This window comes from Vicia villosa, unplaced genomic scaffold (genome assembly GCF_029867415.1).
Source record: "Vicia villosa cultivar HV-30 ecotype Madison, WI unplaced genomic scaffold, Vvil1.0 ctg.002318F_1_1, whole genome shotgun sequence".
NCBI classification, from domain to species: Eukaryota; Viridiplantae; Streptophyta; class Magnoliopsida; order Fabales; family Fabaceae; genus Vicia; species Vicia villosa.
In genome coordinates this window covers 350,040-369,862 of record NW_026705893.1, presented here as the reverse complement: position 1 = coordinate 369,862, position 19,823 = coordinate 350,040, and the positions used below count along the sequence as shown (strand labels likewise).

At 35.4% G+C, this 19,823-nt stretch overlaps 2 protein-coding genes across 2 annotated transcripts; both read right to left on the bottom strand.

Annotated features, from left to right (window-relative positions):
- Positions 1–15,900: 15,900 nt before the first annotated feature.
- Positions 15,901–17,738, bottom strand: LOC131638472 (uncharacterized). The gene is made up of 3 exons (XM_058909030.1): positions 16,914–17,738; positions 16,340–16,824; positions 15,901–16,267 (listed from the first exon to the last, which is right to left on the bottom strand). Exons 1-3 carry the CDS (start codon positions 17,736–17,738, stop codon positions 15,901–15,903), a joined length of 1,677 nt encoding a protein of 558 aa, XP_058765013.1.
- A 13-nt stretch (positions 17,739–17,751) lies between these two features.
- On the bottom strand, positions 17,752–18,909 carry LOC131638471 (uncharacterized). Its single transcript, XM_058909029.1, has 2 exons — positions 18,811–18,909; positions 17,752–18,599 (listed from the first exon to the last, which is right to left on the bottom strand). Exon 2 carries the CDS (start codon positions 18,592–18,594, stop codon positions 17,752–17,754), a length of 843 nt encoding a protein of 280 aa, XP_058765012.1. The 5' UTR covers positions 18,595–18,599; positions 18,811–18,909.
- Positions 18,910–19,823: the final 914 nt, after the last annotated feature.

The window sequence follows — 19,823 nt, the reverse complement described above, 5'->3', positions numbered from 1 at the left end:
AGTAAGATCCGGCAAACTCTTAGGTTTCATCGTCAGCAGCAAAGGTATTGAGGTTGATCCCGCCAAGGTTAAAGCCATTCAAGAAATGCCTATACCTCGTACCGAGAAACAAGTCAGAGGATTCTTGGGACGTCTAAATTACATCGCCCGATTTATTGCCCACATGACTACTACTTGTGTGCCGATCTTCAAACTGTTGAAGAAAGATCAAGTGGAAAGGTGGAATGACAAATGTCAGTTAGCCTTTGACAAAATCAAATAATATCTCCAAAAACCTCCAATCTTGTTGCCACCTGTGGAAGGCAGACCTCTGATAATGTACCTAACGGTGTTAGAAGACTCAATGGGGTGTGTACTAGGACAACATGACGAATCCGGCCGAAAGGAGCACGCAATCTACTATCTTAGCAAAAAGCTTGCCGATTGTGAAACAAGATACTCACTACTCGAAAAAACTTGTTGTGCCTTAGCTTGGGCGGCTCGCCGACTAAGACAGTACATGCTAAATCACACCACTTTCCTAATCTCCAAGATGGATCCCATCAAATACGTGTTCGAAAAACCTGCTCTCTCTGGAAGAATAGTGTGGACCGTCCTTTCGGGCCATACCCCTCCGTGGGTGGGATACGTGAACTGACTCTTTTTTGTCGATCGGACGCTTTCGCGTCACTTTTGAAAAAGTTTACAGAGTCGCCACCGACCTTTTATTTTATCCAATGAAGGAAAGGTTTATAAAAGAAACAGAAAAAAGACCTTTGAGAGATTCTGGGTAAGGGGGTAGGTTATACAAAGGGAAGGTGTTAGCACCCTTTGTATCCATGGTTATCCATGGGCTCTTTAGTTTGCTTAGCTCATTTGCTTTACTTTTCAATTAATTCGGAATGCTTTACCTGTGTTTTTGAAATACCTTTGCAAATAGAATTTGTAATGATCCTTGTGCGGATATATACAAATGCTTGTTTATCTTTCGAAAGATGTTTTGAAAAGATCGTTAATTTTGTAATGATCCGTGTTTGGATGTATACAAAATATTGTCTTTTGGAAAATTCGTTTTAAAAAAACAACAGTGTATGAGAATTTTGTTTGTTTTGATTTTGAGCAAGCAAACTAGGAGGTCTACCCTGAGTTGTAAGGTCTTTATCCTTGTTCCCTTTAAAAATCTATCCTATCATCGGATATAAACAAAAGGTTCGATTTTGTACTCGAAACAGTAGAGATGTAACTTTGATTTTGAAAAGAGTGAAAAGGGATTACCCTAGGAGGTGCAAATGTGATTGTGATTGAATTCAGATATTTTATCTTTGGAGTTAGTGATCTAACGATTCAGTTTTATCTTTGACATACACGCAGTTTATAGGTGTGCTGGAAATTAAAATGCGGAAATGTAAAGTGCGGAAAGTAAATCTACGCTATTACATCGATTGTGCGGGAAATGTAAACTAGCCTATTTACATGAATTTGACATCCTATACATTTATCTAGGAATTTTAAATTGCAAGAAATAAAAGGCATATTTTTTTGGATTTTTATGATTTATTTTAAATATAATTAATGCATGATTAATTAATTTTAAAATAAAGAAAAGATGAAAAAATGATCAAACTTAGAAAATAAGTTTAGAATATGTACAAAATGTTTGTTAATTGATTTTAGAACAAAACTAATTTTTTTGGAATTTTTGAAATTGTTTTTGGATTTTTTAAGTTAATTAAAACATAATTATATAAATAATTACACAAATAATTAAGACTTAATGATAAAATTATCCTAAATATGTACAAAATTAGTTTATGATATATAAACAATATTTAACACAAAGAACAATTTTTTTATGATTTTTTGACTAATTAAAATAATTAATAAGCAAATATATAAATACATACTAATTAATTATGAAAAATATTGAAATTTTGAAGAAAAATAAAATATTTTTATTTCAGAAAATAATATATTATTTTAGAAGTTTAAAATATTTTTTGGGGAATTTTTTGAATTTTTAAACTATTTTTAATTAATTTATCAAAGAAATTAAAATAAAATAGAAAATAAAAAAGGATACTTATTCAGTGTGGAAGTTGACTGAGGGAGCATGGTGTAGCTGCGTGTGTGAGGCGTTGGATTGGAGATTGAATTGATCCAAGGGTTCAGATCTGAGGTCACATGAAGCACATGATTAAAGCAAGGCATGGGATTAGTGGGAGACCAAAGTCAGACTGGTCCCCACCCTCGCCTGCATGGACCAATGGAAACAGAGGAGAGAAGGTTGAAAAGTTGACTGACGAACCACGCTCGGACGCGTGGTCGTCTTCAACCTCCGTCCCATGCACTTTTTCAGACAGATAGCGGGGGTTTTTAACCCCCTCTATTTCACGATACAAAAACGTTATTTTCGGTAGCTTCCCAAACCTGCAAGAACACACGTTAGCAACATATGAAAACAACCCAGATCCACTAAACATGATGCCCTGAATCCAAATATGTCATTAGTTTCGTGGTTTGATGCTCATAGCTATAGGTTCGAAGATGTTAAAGTATGAACACTCATAAGCTTATGTTAATGGCATATGGCTATCCTCACGTGGGAGTTGGCATGTTAAGGCCCAGATCATTTGCATAGGACCTTATGAGCATGATAGGATGGTTGGTTAGCATTGAAATCAGTTGCATATACAAAAACGAAAATAAAATTCATATGTACATGAAGAGTATTATATGCTTTATACGACTCTCATGGGCCTGTGTTTAAAGTTCAATCTTACTCTATTATCTTTGAGAAGATGATTAGAATGCTTGGTTTGTATTAATATTGATTGGAAAATTGATTTTGAAAATTACAAAGTATGGAGATTTTTTTGAGAATTTTGAGAGGTTTGTGGCTATTCTCTTGCTATCTCTTCGTGTCCTCTTGTTGTGGAGGTATGCTACTCCTTTTATAGCCCAAAGGCTGCTTGGAAGTGAAGCAAGAAACTTGGTTGCCTTTGTTGAAAGTTTTGGTTCTTTAATAATAAAAAACTTTGAATTTTTGACCAAGCCTTGACTACATTCAATGCTCTTGCCTTGGGCATCAATCTTCTGCAGAAAATTGAAGACTTTGGAGGTGAGTCATGCTTGGAGATCAAGCCACCAATTATCCATGCAATTTTCCTTTAATTTTAATCTTAAAATAAGATAAAATTATGTCAAAAATGGATAATATAGATGTGGGTTTTGTATTGGTCGTGGGAGGCCCATAATATCATGGCAAAGATGTTTGGACCATAAAAACTTGGCATCTTTTGGAAAAAAAACATTTTTGAGCAATGTTGATTTCATGCATTTTCCCAAAATTTAGCCAACTTCAACAAGGTGTAAATCCTTCAATTTTTGTCATATGAAGGAGATCTTGCACTTTTTGGAAACCTCAAAGAGTCCTCTAACCAATGTCTTTGGTTTCATGTCAAAATGATTTTTGGTTCTCCTTGTGTGTCCTTTTGAAAAAAGTGTCTTTTTGTTGACTTTGAAAATGACCTGTAATGTCTTTGGCCATATTTTTCAAATGGTGAATGCAATGACCATGGGATCAATTGCATTTGAAAGATAATTGAATTTCCTTCAAAATGAGCTTTGGTTGGCATTTTTTGGATGTAGGATGAGAGAGTTATGATCAGTCAAAGTTGAGTTGACTTTTCAGGCAAAAACCCTAATTTTGAATCTTAGGGTTTTGTTGATTTTTGATCTTTCCTTGATGAATTGTGATCATCCAATGATCAAATGTTGAATCCTTTGACAAAATATGGACTTTGGCAAAAAATTTCATTTTTGACTGTCAGTTGACTTTTTTGGTCAAACGGGTCGTCTGTTGACTGTTTGAGCTGCTGACGGTGCGTCTGAGTGAATTGAAGTTTGAAAATTTGTATGATGGTACTTTGAGATGTATGGATGTATATGAAATCCATTTGAGCTCTCAAAACTTGTTGCTCCTGTTAAAACAAGAAAAACCCTGATTAGGGACTGTCTGTATAGGAGGCAGTTAAGCGTACCTGATTTTTGTGCAGTGTTGAGTTTCTGCTAATCATGTGATATTCAGAAGACTTCTAACACAAAAATCTTGGAAATTTGAATTGTGAATGATTGATTTGATTGATTGTACAAATCACTGTGAATTGTACTGTCTGCAGTTTGTCTGTCAACTGACTGTTCGTGTACTGAAGCAGCAGTTAAAGTGAAAAATCAACCGTCAAAGTTAATTTTCTTTTTTTTTTTTTTTTTGTTGTTATTTTTGTTTTTGTTTGGTGTGAAGCATGAAAATTTATTTACATGACTTGTTAGAAAACAGAAACATAATAAATAACTGATATTTACGGTATGCGGGCAAAATTACCGATAATAACCTGAAAATTGTTAAATGCACAGAAATAGAAATATTTGACTGGCAGAAACACACAAAATATTATCTTAGTAATTAAGCAATATTATGACAAATAGTACAACATTTAATACTGACAGTATAAATATTACATACTATTGAACAGTACGACGAATAGACGGTACGTTTAAGAAAATAAGAAACACGGCAAACTTTAGAAATGACGGTTGATGAACCATGCTATGATCAATAACATGTAGAGGATTGGGAATGCAACCATTGCAGGTCCACACTTCTCAGGACTGTGTAGGCAGAAGAAAGTCATGATCACCGTAGCAATGGTGATGACTGTAAGAAACAGTGTCTCTATCCATTTTGCCATTCTTGCTAGGAAAGAAGAAAGAAAATGGATGATGAAGTAGAAATTTGAAAGATGATTTAGAATTTGATGTGAGATTTGTGGGAAGAATGAGAGGTATTTATAGAATGGAAAGATGATAGAGACGTTGGGGAATGATGTGATTCCGTACAAAAGGAAATTTGAGTGGTAGTGAGATTTGAAAGAAAGTGTAAGGTATTGTTGGGAAAAGAGAGATGGATAGAATAAAGTTGAGATTTGAATTTGAAAGGATAGATTTGAAAAGATTTTGAAAATAATGGAATATAGCACAAAAGTTAGTGGGAAAACAAAAACAATTGTTACCAGTACAGTGTGAGTTTCCTGCTTTTGCGCCTGCAAAAAGATTTAACCCTGCATGAACTGTGTTAGTACTATTTATCTGTAAAATAAATAAATAGTATTTGTGAAGTAAAGAACAGTATTTGGCGTTTGCGTAAGAATAAATTCCACTGTAAGCCAAGTTACTGTGTAAGAAAAATTCTGAAAACCAAGTTCTTCATATGTCAGGATATTTTGAAAAAATCCATGTTTATATGAGACTCTTAATTTTCATATTGAAACTTTCCTGAAAAAAGAAGTGGGCAAATTTTGGGGTATAACAAATAGCGAGATGGCAAATGATCTTAACAGAATATGACATTCAATACACTTCACAAAAAGCAATCAAAGGAAGTGTGGTAGCTGATCATCTGGCTCATCAAGCAGTGGATGATTATCAAGCATTGAACTTTGACTTCCCAGACGAAGACATTATGCTAGTCAATGACTACAAACAACCAGGACCAGAAGAAGGACCCGAGCCAGGATCCCGGTGGACTATGGTTTTTGACGGAGCTTCTAATGCACTTGGCAATGGCATCGGAGCTGTGATCATTTCCCCCGCAGGAGGTCATACACCATTCACTGCCAGGTTATGCTTCAATTGCACTAACAATATAGCCGAATACGAAGCATGTATTCTGGGTCTTAAAGTTGCAATCGATCTAAGAATCAAATTCCTGGAAGTCTACGGAGACTCGGCCTTGGTAATTTACCAAGTCAAAGGGGAATGGGACACGAAGCACCCAAATCTAATTCCTTACAAAGAATATGTGCTGAGTTTGATTCCTTACTTCGAAGAAATCACTTTCGAACACATCCCACGCGAGGAAAATCAACTAGCTGATGCTTTAGCTACCATGTCATCCATGTTCAAAGTCAGGTGGGACAACGAGGCGCCTATGATCACCATTTACAGGCAAGATGAACCATCCTATTGCAATGAGATCAATACCGAGGGAACAGAAGAAAAACCATGGTTCCATGAAGTAAAAAGATATCTCGAAGCTCAGGAGTACCCTGAAGGGGCATCCATTAACGACAGAAAGTTTCTAAGGAGATTTGCTGCCAAATTCTTTCTAAGCAATGGAACCCTATACAAACGCAACCATGACTCAACTTTACTTCACTGTGTAAACAAGAAGGAAGCAGAACAGATCATGGAAGAAATACACAATGGTGCCTTCGGTACTCATTCCAGTGGACATACAATGGCTAAAAAGATCCTGAGAGCAGGTTATTACTGGTCTACCATGGAAACAGACTGCCATCATCACTCCCGAACATGTCACAAATGCCAGATATACGCTGACAAAGTACATGTACCTCCAGTTCCATTAAGCGTCCTGACGGCTCCTTGGCCTTTTGCAATGTGGGGTATTGATATGATTGGAGAAATCAAACCTACTGCCTCCAACGGACATCGCTTTATCCTGGTCGCTATTGACTACTTCACAAAGTGGGTAGAAGCAGCTTCATTTGCTTCTGTTACCAAGAATGTGGTGGCCCGGTTCATCAAATACAATCTCATTTGTCGGTACGGCATCCCTGAACGGATTATCACGGACAATGGCACAAATCTAAACAACAGAATGATTACTGAACTCTGCACACAGTTCAAGATCAAACATCATAATTCTTCTCCATATCGACCAAAGATGAACGGCACGGTGGAAGCTGCCAACAAGAACATCAAGAAAATCATACAAAAAATGACAGTAACCTACAAAGACTGGCATGAGATGTTACCTTTTGCTCTTCATGGTTATCGCACATCTGCGCGTACTTCAACAGGGGCAACTCCATTCTCCTTAGTCTATGTTATGGAGGCAGTTCTTCCAATTGAAATTCAGATTCCTTCCCTAAGGATTATGAAAGAAGCCAATCTAGACGAAGACGATTGGATTCAAACACGGTTGGACCAGATAAACTTGATTGATGAGAAAAGGCTGGCAGCTATTTGTCATGGTCAGCTATACCAAAAGCGTATGATCAAAGCCTTCAACAAAAAAGTCAAAAGTCAAGCATACCAAACTGGTGGCTTGGTTGTCAAACGCATCGTCTTACCACAAGGTGATCCCAGAGGCAAATGGACTCCCACCTACGAGGGACCATTCATAATCAAGAAAATATTCTCCGGCGGAGCCATGTTGCTTACCATCATGGATGGCGAGGATTTCCCACACCCTGTGAATGCTGACATAGTCAAAAAGTACTTCGCTTAAAAAGAAAAAAAACAAATCGCTAAGTTGAAAACCTGAAAGGGCAACTTAGGCCAAAAATGAGCGTCTCGGTGGATTGAAAACCCGAAAGGGCGGTCCAGGCAAAAATTAGAGACTAAACGAATACTATCCCGGTAGGCTGAAAACCTGAAAGGGCAGCCTAGGCAAAAGTTAGGGAATGAAGCATACAACTATGTTCCGTTCAACTGCCTACTCACCATCAAGATTCAACACCTCAAAGACACCGATCAGTCCAATCACTTTCTTCCAACAAGTGAGGGATGAGATGCTCGAAGACAGATTGGCAATAGCAGAATTGAAACTTGACTGGATTATTTTCACATAGCTATTTATCTTCATAAATATTTTCCAAAGCTTTCTGACAATTTCCTACTTCTAGGATTGTTGTCTCCCTGTGCGAATCAGCCTATCATGGCTCTTTTTCAAAAATCAATGCAGCTTAGGCTCAAAATCACTATTTTCACTTTTTCTGTTTTAAATACATAAACATCCCAATGATAATTTTGAATGAACATGTGCATTTGAATATGATTGATGTTTACCAGGAAAAACAGGAATAGCATTCAGGAAATGTCCCAATTATCTGGACATCATTCCATCAGAAGAAAATCCCCAAGAGAAACACATTTCTCAGCAAATTCCTCAAAAAGATTTTCTCTTCAAAAGAAGTCTTATCCCCCAGCAGGGTTGTTCCAGATTACTATCTTTAGAAGGTGTGATCCCCGCACCCGGACTTGGTCAGATAGTGCATCAGAGGATTATACATCTCCCTCATTCCCATTTGAAAGGGCATCAGAACTTCCAGCTACCTTTCATTCCCAAGTGATAGTCAAAGATCCTTCAACAGAGTACCGTGGTTCTCAAAGAATTTCCCCAGCCGAGGGTACTCAAACAAGACAAAAGATCATCAACAATCACAATATAGTCATATCCAGATGACTGACGGAAATTTATTTTCCCAAATAGAAGCTTGACATCACATTCATACATTCATGCATTCATACATTCATACATCATACATCATACATTCATACATTCATACATTCATACATCATACATCATACATCATGCATCATGCGCATATTCATACACAACATAACATGCCTATTTCTCCTTTAGCTCACATTACATGCATCATAAACATTGCATATCGCTAACTTGATTTTTTCAGGTAGACAGATATCTTCAACAAAGATATTCTCAATCACGTGCAGTATTCACCTGAGTTCCATGAACGATTCTCTCAGATATAATCAAGCCGAAGATTCATTCTGATCACTTATCAACTCAAAAACAAACATCACAGATCTAACATTGTTGATACCTCAGACGGTTCCAGAATGATCTAACATCGCAGATCTAAAGTTGATACCTCAGACGGTTCCAGAACGATCTAACATCACAGATCTAAGTTGATACCTCAGACGGTTCCAGAACGATCTAACATTGCAGATCTAACATTGTTGATACCTCAGACGGTTCCAGAACGATCTAACATCGCAGATCTAAATTTGATACCTCAGACGGTTCCAGAACGATCTAACATCACAGATCTAAGTTGATACCTTAGACGGTTCCAGAACGATCTAACATTACAGATCTAACATTGTTGATACCTCGGACGGTTCCAGAACGATCTAACATCGCAGATCTAAAGTTGATACCTCAGACGGTTCCAGAACGATCTAACATCACAGATCTAAGTTGATACCTCAGACGGTTCCAGAACGATCTAACATTGCAGATCTAAAGTTGATACCTCAGACGGTTCCAAAACGATCTAACGTTGCAGATCTAAAGTTGATACCTCAGACGGTTCCAGAACGATCTAACATCGAAGGTCTAAAGTCGATACCTCAGACGGTTCAAGAATGATCTAACACCAAAGATCTAAAGCTGATACCTCAAACGGTTCTACAATGATCAACTTTCGAAATCTAAAGCAGGAAAAACTTTGGACAAGTTCCGTAGCAATCATCCTCCTAGACTTAAAGCGGTAACCTTGGACGGTTCTGAAACAGTCAACACAAAGACTTTCAAATCCTTCATCAAGATATAATCAATGGATTCATTCTGATGAACAAACCCTCAACCCATTTACCAGGTGGCATCTGAAAGCCCATCTCAGGTAATGTTCCAATCTGCCAACAACATTTCGCAGACGACATTCAAATGCAACTTCCAACATCTCTTCTGATCAAGGTAAGTGCAAATTTTCAGGGCATCTAAATATTCAATCATCTTCTACCTTCAGATTTCAGACAATCTCTTCAGGTTTAAGAAGATTGAATAGGGGCAACTGTTATACCCCAAAATTTGCCCGCATCTTTTTTCAAGAAAACTCCAATCTGAAAATTAAGAGTCTCATATAATCATGGATTTTTTTCAACAAATATCCTGACATATGAAATACTTAGTTTTTAGAATTTTTTCTTATACAGTAATTTGGCTTGCAGTTGAATTTATTCTTACGCAAACGCCAAATACTGTTTATTACTTCACACATGCTATTTATTTATTTACAGATAAATAGTACTGACACAATTGGTACAGAGTTAAATCTTTTTGCAGGCGCAGAATCAGGAAACTCAGACTGTACTGGTAATAAGTAGATTATTATTATCTTTTGTTTCCCACTAATTTTTGTACTATATTCCATTATTTTCAAAAATCTTTTCAAATCTATTTTTCAAAAATCAAATCCTGACTTTATTCTCTACATCTCTCTTTTTCCCAACACTATCTACACTTTCTTTCAAATCTTACTTCCACTCAAATTTTCCTTTTGTACGGAATCACATCATTCCCCAACGTCTCTATCCTTCTTTCCACTCTATAAATACCTCTCATTTTTTCATAAAAATCTCACATCAAATTCTAATTCATCTCTCAAATTTCTACTTCATAATCCATCCTTTCTTCTTCCCCGACAAAATGGCGAAGCGGTGGGAAACGTGTTTTCTTATGGTCATCACCATTGCTACGGTGATCATGTCTTTCTTCTGTCTGCATAGCCCGGAACACTGTGGACCTGGGATGCTTATGCTCCCAATCATCTACATGTTACTATTTGTAGCATGGGTTATCAATCGTCATTCTTAAAATTTGCCGTATTTCTTATTTCTTAAATGTACCGTTTATTTGTACTGTTCAATATAGTATGTAATATTTGTACTGTCAGTATTAAATGTTGTACTATCTGTCATAATATTGCTTAATTACTCAGATAATATTTTATGTGTTTTCTGCCAGTCAAATATTCATTTTTCTGTGCATTAAATGATTTTCAGGGTTATTATCGGTAATTTTGCCCGCGTACAGTAAATATTAGTTATTTATTATGTCTGTGTTTTTTTAACAAGTCATGTAAATAAACTTTCATTGTTCACATAAAACAAAAACAAAAACAACAAAAAAGAAAATTAACTTTGACTGTTGATTTTTCACTCTAACTGCTACGTCAATATCTGAACAGTCAGTTGACAACCAAACTGCTGGCAGTACAATTCTCAGTGTTTTGTACCATCAATCAAATCAATCTTTCACAATTCAAAATTCCAAGATTTTTGTTCTAGAAGTCTTCTGAATATCACGCGATTAGCAGAGACTCAACACTGCACAAAAATCAGGTACGCTTAACTGTCTCCTACACAAACAGTCCCTGACTAGGGTTTTCTTGTTTTTACAGGAGAAACAAGCTTTTGAGACCTCAAATGGATTTCATGCACATCCATATATCTCAAAGTACCATCATACAAGTTTTCAAACTTCAATTCACTCAGACGCACCGTCAGCAGCTCAAACAGTCAACAGACGACCCGTTTGACAAAAAAAGTCAACAGACAGTCAAAAATGAAATTTTTTGTCAAAGTCCATATTTTGTCAAAGTATTCATCATTTGATCATTGGATGATCATAATTCATCAAGGAAAGATCAAAAATCAACAAAACCCTAAGATTCAAAATTAGGGTTTTTGCCTGAAAAGTCAACTCAACTTTGACTGGTCATAACTCTCTCATCCTTCATCCAAAAAATTCAAACCAAAGCTCATTTTGAAGGAAATTCAATTATCTTTCAAATGCAATTGATCCCATGGCCATTGCATTCACCATTTGAAAAATATGACCAAAGACATTACAGGTCATTTTCAAAGTCAACAAAAAGACACTTTTTTCAAAAGGACACACAAGGAGCATCAAAAATCATTTTGACATGAGACAAAAGGCATTGGTTAGAGGACTCTTTGAGGTTTCCAAAAAGTGCAAGATCTCCTTCATATGACAAAAATTGAGGGATTTACACCTTGTTGAAGTTGGCTAAATTTTGGGAAAATGCATGAAATCAACATTGCTCAAAAATGTATTTTTTCCAAATGGGGCCAAGTTTTCATGGTTCAAACATCATTTCCATAATATTATGGGCCTCCCAAGACCAAGACAAGGCCCACACCTTTTTTTTATCCATTTTTTGCTTAATTTTATCTTATTTTAAGATTAAATTAAAATAAAAATGAATGGATAATGGGTAGCTTACAATCCAAGCATGACTCACCCAAGGAATCTCTGATTTTCTGCAGAGAATTGAAGAGCAAGGCAAGAGCATTGAAGAGAAGAAGACTTGGTCAATAATTCAAAGGTTTTTAATATAATAAAATCAAGAATTCCACAAAGGCAACTAGATGCTTCTTGGCTTCAATTCTAAGCACAACATAGTCTATATAAAGGCTATAACACTTCACAATCAAAAGGGACAGAAATCAGAGCCATTCTTATGCTTGTACCATGCTTGTAACCACTTAAACTTTTCAAAGAAATTTCAAATTCGAATTTTTAATTTCAGTCAATTTCAATACAAACTAAGCATTCAAACATCATCTCTGAGCTTCACTGAAACTATTCCAATCAATTGCAAGTCTTAAACCTCACTGAATCGAGCTACACAGGTCACGATTTGCTCAAACTAAAACTAACTTGTATCTCATAACACAAGCATATCTAGCACGATGTAGACATATATTTGAACTTGGTGTGGTGTGTAGATCATTTCTGGAACTTTAATTGAGTTTTAGACGCTTACACACGAAGTTACCATTCTAGGGTTCATAATCTCAAAATTAGGGCTTTCTGAAATAGGCAAAATTAGAGGATCTAAGTGGTACCATTGAGTTCGTATGGATCAGACGAGTTGAATGGATAGGTCGCGCCAAATTTATTTTTAGGTTTACCCCTATTCGTTATTTTGCAGGTCTGAAGCTCATCAATTACAGCGCTCTTTTCATAAAAGCGCTGTAACAGGTCCTAGCGAGAGGTTGAAGATGATGAGGTGTCCCTACCTCATTGGACAGCCAGCGCGCGCGTTCTTTTGAATTTTCCACTAATCCAGTGCTTTGCAGGTGTATTGATGGCCATGTGTCTCAATATCTGAGCCTTCAGATTCACTTTCCAGCTCATCCAACGCACCTGACACGCCAGTCCATACCATGGACTCTCCAATCAACCACATCTGATTAGTATCCTTTTATTTTCTATTTTATTTTAATTTTCTTTGCAAAATTAATTAAAAATAGTTTTAAAAATCCAAAAAATACACAAAAAATATTTTTAGACTTCTAAAATAATATATTATATTCTGAAATAAAAATATTTTATTTTTCTTCAAAATTTCAATATTTTTCATAATTAATTAGTATATATTTATACATTTGCTTTTTAATTATTCTAACCAATCAAAAAATCATTAAAAAATTGTTCTTTATATAAAATATTGTTTATATATTATAAACTAATTTTGTACATATTTTGAATAATTTTCTCTTTGAGTTTTAATTATTTGTATAATTATGTATTAATTAGCTTAATCCATTTCAAATCAATTTCAAAAATTCCAAAAAAATTAGTTTTGTTTTAAAATTAATTGACAAATATTTTGTACATATTTTAAACTTAATTCCTAGGTTTAAATCTATTTTCATCTTTTTTCTTTATTTTAATTTAATTAATTATGCATTAATTATAATTAAAATCAATCATAAAAAATCCAAAAACATGCCTTTTATTTTTCTTGCAATTTAAATTCCTAGATAAATGTATAGGATGTCAAATTCATGTAAATAGGCTAGTTTACATTTCCTGCACAATCGATGTAATAGCGTAGATTTACTTTCCGCACTTTACATTTCCGCATTTTAATTTCCAGCAAATATAAACTGCGTGTATGTCAAAGATAAAATTGAACCATTAGATCACTAACTCCAAAAGATAAAATATCTGAATTCAAACACAAATCACATTTGCACCTCTTAAGGTAATCCCTTCACATTCTTTTCAAAATCAAAGTCAAAATTCCACTATTTTGAGTACAAAATCGAACCTTTTGTTTATATCCGGTGAAAGGATAGATTTTTAAAGGAAATAAGGATAAAGACCTTACAACTCAGGGTAGACCTCCTAGTTTGCTTGCTCAAATCAAAACAAACAAAATTCTCATACACTGTTGTTTTTCAAAACAAAACTTTCCAAAAAGACAATACTTTGTATACATCCAAACACGGATCATTACAAAGTTAACGTTCTTTTCAAAACATCTTTCGAAAGATAAACAAGCATTTTGTATACATCCGCACAAGGATCATTACAAATTCAATTTACAAAGGTATTTGAAACCACATATGAGCATTCTAAAGCAATTGAAAAGTAATCGAAAAACAAGTGAGCTAAGCAAACTTAAGAGCCCATGGATAACCATGGATACAAAGGGTGCTAACACCTTCCCTTTGTATAACCTACCCCCTTACCCATAATTTCTTAAAGGTCTTTTTTCTGTTTCTTTTATAAACCTTTCCTTAATTGGATAAAATAAAAGGTCGGTGGCGACTCTGTGAATTTTCAAAAATGCGAAAGCATAAGCGATAAAAAAGAGTCAGTTCACGTATCTCTCCCGCTCAGAGGTATGGCCCGAAAAAAAACGGAGGTCCACAACGTGGCACATGACATGGATCTTCTATTTCCTTCTCCCTTGTTCCCCCAAAATTTACCCTAGCCGCGTCCAGAATTGTGTTTAGGGATAACATCAATTGGTTTCTTCTTTCAATTCGTCCTCCATGAAACATCAAGTTAGGGATTTAGGGATAACATCAAGTTTCAATTCGTCCTCCATGAAACAGAAAAGCGAAGATAGTATGAAAACCAATTCTTTTACGGGGGAGATTCTTCCATGGAAACCAAGTTGTCACTGTGGAGATACAACTACTATTCGCAGGTCATCAACGTCGAAGAGTTATGGAAAATATTTTTGGGGTTGTTCTCATTTTAAGGTATGTTTGTATTTTCGGGGTTGTTCTCATTTTATCTCCATTGTTCATTTCCAACTGTCCTTTGTAAAATGCAGGGAACAAGGCAACCTGGGTGTGGCTTTTTTGAATGGTTTTATGAGGATGTTCAAGATGATAAAGGTCAAATTATAATGTCCAGATTGGAAAAGTTATCAAAAAAACTGGATGATGCAACAATGGAGATTGAAAAAGTAAAGCTGACAAATGAAGAATTAAGGAAGGAGATAAACAAGAATATAAAGTTGAAAAAAATCTGGATGTTGTTTGTTATTTTAGGTGCAGCATTTGTGATTATGATCATGATGAAATGAAATGCTTAATTTTCAGTTACAATTTTGTGAGAAATATTGTATTGTAATTCTTCATCTATTGTAATGTAATGTTTAAGCTATAATGAAGTGGGAATTTTTGTTAATTTCAGTTGTTAAGTTCAATCCAATTGTTGTAACATTGCAACACTTAGTTTCAGTTTAATTCTGTATTTACATTGCAAAAGTAACAGAAAAGAAGAATTGTTAAAGTAACACACTTAATTTCAGTCAATAGTGCCTTAACATTGCAAAAGCAACACAAAATACCATTACACAAATTGACTTTCAACATGAAAATAAGCAACACTTAAGATAACCTTATTCAACATGACATTAGCATTGCAAAAGCAACACAAAATACCATTACACAAAATTCAACCTTGTTCAACATGACACAAATTCAACCTAAGATACATAAGCATAACATTAGATGGTTCCTTAACATTGCAAAAGCAACACAAAATACCATTACACAAAATGACATCAGTACAAACTAAGATACATTAGCATAACATTAGACAGTCCTCCTAAATTTTTTTCTTGGGTGTTGTCCTATTGGTTGGTGTTGTTCTCCTTGTAGTTGGGCCAATCATATTCTTGGCAGCACTTAGTCTTGTAGTTGGTCCAGGGGGAACAAAAGGTGTTGTTGGTCTTCTAACACCCAACTTTGCTGGCCTCATAGTTGTCTTCTTGGATGATTGAGTAGATTTCTTGGATCCTTATGCAAATGCAGGCTGAGACAGGTTCACAGCAGGTTAAGACACAGTTTGAGACAAGTTCACAGTAGGTTGAGACACAGTTTGAGAAGCAGGCTGAGTTGCTTGAGTGTTTGGTGTCTGTTGAGTAACACTGACATCATGAGTACCTTGAGTACTCTGAGTAATCGTACATGTTATTTTTTTGTGTCCCGATTGCTTGCACCTTGAACACCTGATTGCCAATCCTATTCTCCTCATTTTTTGTCAGAACCATCTATCTCTCCTTGCTCCAAATTTCTCCTTTTCTTAGGCCTTCCAAGCATCCTCCTATACTTAGGAGGGAGCACATCTGGATATTCAGTTCTGACCCATAGATTTGATCCATTCAAAGGATAAATTATAGATGAATACACTTTCATGTACATTGACTTCCTATAATAGGCAGGGATGTATTCCTCAACCTTGAAGTTCCTACTTTTAATGCTAGCCAATGCATGAACACAGGGAAGTCCAGTTAATTCCCACCTCCTACAGGAGCACACACATTCCTTCAAATTCACAACAAATTTATCTGCAGGGTTTTCTACATGATGAACCTCAAATATGTGTTCAGCAGACATCCTACACAATAATAGTAAACTTAGAGACATAAGCATAATGATAAAGTAGAATATTACAATAGATAACTCATACCTCACAATCCATGAATTTGTGTAAGTACTCGTTCTATCAACCTTCTTTTTGATGTTAGGCAACACATCATCATCGGCCAATTTTTGAAACCTCATTCTATTTGTTGCCCATTTTTCCATACAATATGTCCTGATCTCCTCCACCGTGGTCACTAGGGGTTTGGACCTTGACTCAAGAATAATACTGTTGAAAGACTCAGACATGTTATTCACTACAGCATCACATTTATTAGTCCCTCTAAAATAAGATCTACTCCAAAATCTTGGAGGTGTCTTCATCATATGTAGGTATGCTTCTTCATTTATCAGCCTCATCCTCTTCATCTCTCTTTCCCAGGCCTGAGCATAAGTAGTCTTAGCAGCCCTCCAAATTATTTCCTTAAGTATCTTCCCAGAATATCTTTTCCTGAAATTGTTGTACAAGTGCCTGACACAGAATCTTTGCTCTACATTGGGCAACAGTTCATCCATGGCTGGCAATAATCCCTGCAAGGCAGTCAAAGTAATGGAAATCAAAAGTCTTAAATCAATAGAAACCATAATCAAATTAATAGAAATCAAAAGAAAGAAGTTACCTTTTGCTGGTCTGACATGAATGTGTATGTGAGGCACTCATTTTTTCCACCAAGGTCATCAATCAATAACTCCAAGAACCATGTCCAACTGTCCCTATTTTCTCCTTCTACCACTGCAAATGCTATAGGTAGCATTTGATCATTTGGATCCCTACCTATAGCAGCTAGTATTTGCCCTCCACATAGCCCCTTGAGAAAACAACCATCCAACCCTATTACATGCCTAGAAAACTTAAAACTTTGCTTACATGATGCAAGGCATATATACAACCTTTTGGAGTATGGAAAATGATTTTGTGAGCCTTCTTGAGATGGTTCAACACCAACCTTCACTGTGGAACATGGATTTGTTCTTAGCAATTCATGATAATAATCATAGATTCTAGTGTAATCCCCTAGGAATGATCCATCAACCATATCTCTTGCTTTAACCCTTGCCCTAATTGCTTTGGTTTTGTTCACACCTACATTCCATTTCTTTTGTGCCTTTGCCTCGATATCTTTGATTTTCATCCTAGGATTGATTTTTAAGGAGTTTTGTAACCTCTTGCTCAGCCACTTGGTAGTCATCATTTTCACATTATAATCCCTACTGCAACTATGTACATCATTCACCTTCCTTAATTGCCAAGTTGCTTCCCTTGAGGATTTGGCACAATAGGCTTCCCAATCACATCCATCCTTACACTTTACCCTCACTCTTACCTTATCATTTTTGGTAAACTTTAGGTTTCTTCCACTGTGAACATCATATGATGTGATTGCCTCTTTGAAATCATCCTTTGAACTAAAGTAGGAACCCACCTCCCATTTGAAATCAGCCATATTCTTTTGAATCTTAAACATAGGGATATGTTTTTTTTTGCACACCATGACTGTCATCACTGTCACACCCATTCACTAAACCTTCACTCTCACTACCACTCCCAATTTTAACACCCTCATCTCTGTCTTCATGTTGTTCAACTAGATTGTCCAATTCATCTTCATCTATATCTTCATAATTACCAGAAGAATCATTAAACTCAACATCAAGAGCACTGTCATATTTGTATTCACTATCATCACTACTCATGGAATCATCCACTTCACCACTATCAGAACTGTCATCTTTCTCATTTTCCATACAATCTTTCTCAGCCTCCAAAACAACATGTTCAGCCTCCAACACAACCTTCTCAGCCTCTAACACAACCTTCTCAGCCTCCAACACAACATTCTCATCCTCCAACTCAGCTTCATTAGAGTTACCATTTACTTCTTCATGCAACTTAGAAAGCATTTCTTCAACTACCCTCTCCTCCTCATTTCTTACATGCTCCTCAGTGACACCTTGCTCCTCAACTACAACATTTTCTAACCCTGTTGGATCTACAAACTCAGGCTGCCCAATTGTGTGTTTAATAAAAATGTCTACACCTAAATGAACCTTATACAAATCGGCTATTTCAAATGCTCCTGCATCATCAGTCAGTTGTTGCATCCCAAATGTTGGGTCTTTGTAATAGATTTTCTCAAAATCCCTATACCCTAAACACTTGAGTGAACCTGTCAGCTCAAAGTAACTCCATGTGTCAACATCTATTTTCAACTCAGAAACTTCCCCTCCTTCATAAACTCTAAGATCACCATCAACAAATTCACCACTATGGTGAATTGTGAGTACGATATAATCGTCCATTTCACCTAACATCATAAATATGCAAAACCCTAATTACTCAGATTAAATACATACATGCAATTAAACGATTTACAATGAAACCCTAATTTATCAGAAGTAAAAACATGGATTTGACGGATTTAGCAAAATAAAACCCTAAATTTCTAACACTGAAACATGGCAAAAACCCTTATTTCTACCACAATCAGGCAAGGCACATATCATGAACTTACTAACCTGATTGCAAAAGCTTTGAGGATGGCCTTCCTCACTGCACGACGATTCGCCTTCAACGTTTTTCTCTGCACCACGAGGTTTTTCTTCACAAAGGGTAAGTACTTCAAATGTTCAGAATGAAGTGTTTTGTTCCCAAATGTTAAGAATATAACATTTAAATGCCACGTAAGACAATCAAAATGCCACATATGCATTTAATTTGAATGGTCACTAACAGAGTCAGACGGAAGGACAAACGTGCTCCGTTTTTAAAACTTGAAGGATTGATTTGCACTTTTTAAAAGTTAAGGGACCAGAATGGACCCCGAGCTAAAGTTAGAGGACGAAAAAGGGTATTTTCCCTATATATATATATATATTTTATTTTTTATATTAATGAATTTATATCTGTTACAATTTAAAACAATCATACAGGATAATATTCTTATTAGATTTTTACATAATTACGTGACCCGTGCGGACGCACGGGTCCTTTACTAGTATATAGTAAAGTTTTTTAGAATTGTACCATTTGAGTAAAAATTGTATGAGTTTTAAAATGACGTGGCTCAATGGATCCCATAAAAATATTATTTTATTTAATATAAATAATATATATATATATATATATATATATATATATATATATATATATATATATATATATATATATATATATATATATATATATAAAGTTCTTTTGAAATGTATTATTGGAGTAAAAATTGTATGAATTTCAAAATGATGTAGCTTAACGGATCCCATAAAAAATAGAAAAATGAATAATACTATTAGAGGTGCTATTAGAAGGTTTCTTATTGCTAAAAGGACTACAAATCTCACCATTCTCCTCCTAAGATTTATATAATACTCCTTTTGGTCCTATTTATAAGAGACAATTCACTTTTTAGATACATTCAATAATTAATGTATCTGGACTACATATAGACCAAATACATTAATTTTTGAATGTATCTAAAAAGTCAAATGTCTCTTATAAATAGGACCGGAGGGAGTATTCATCATTTGTAGCT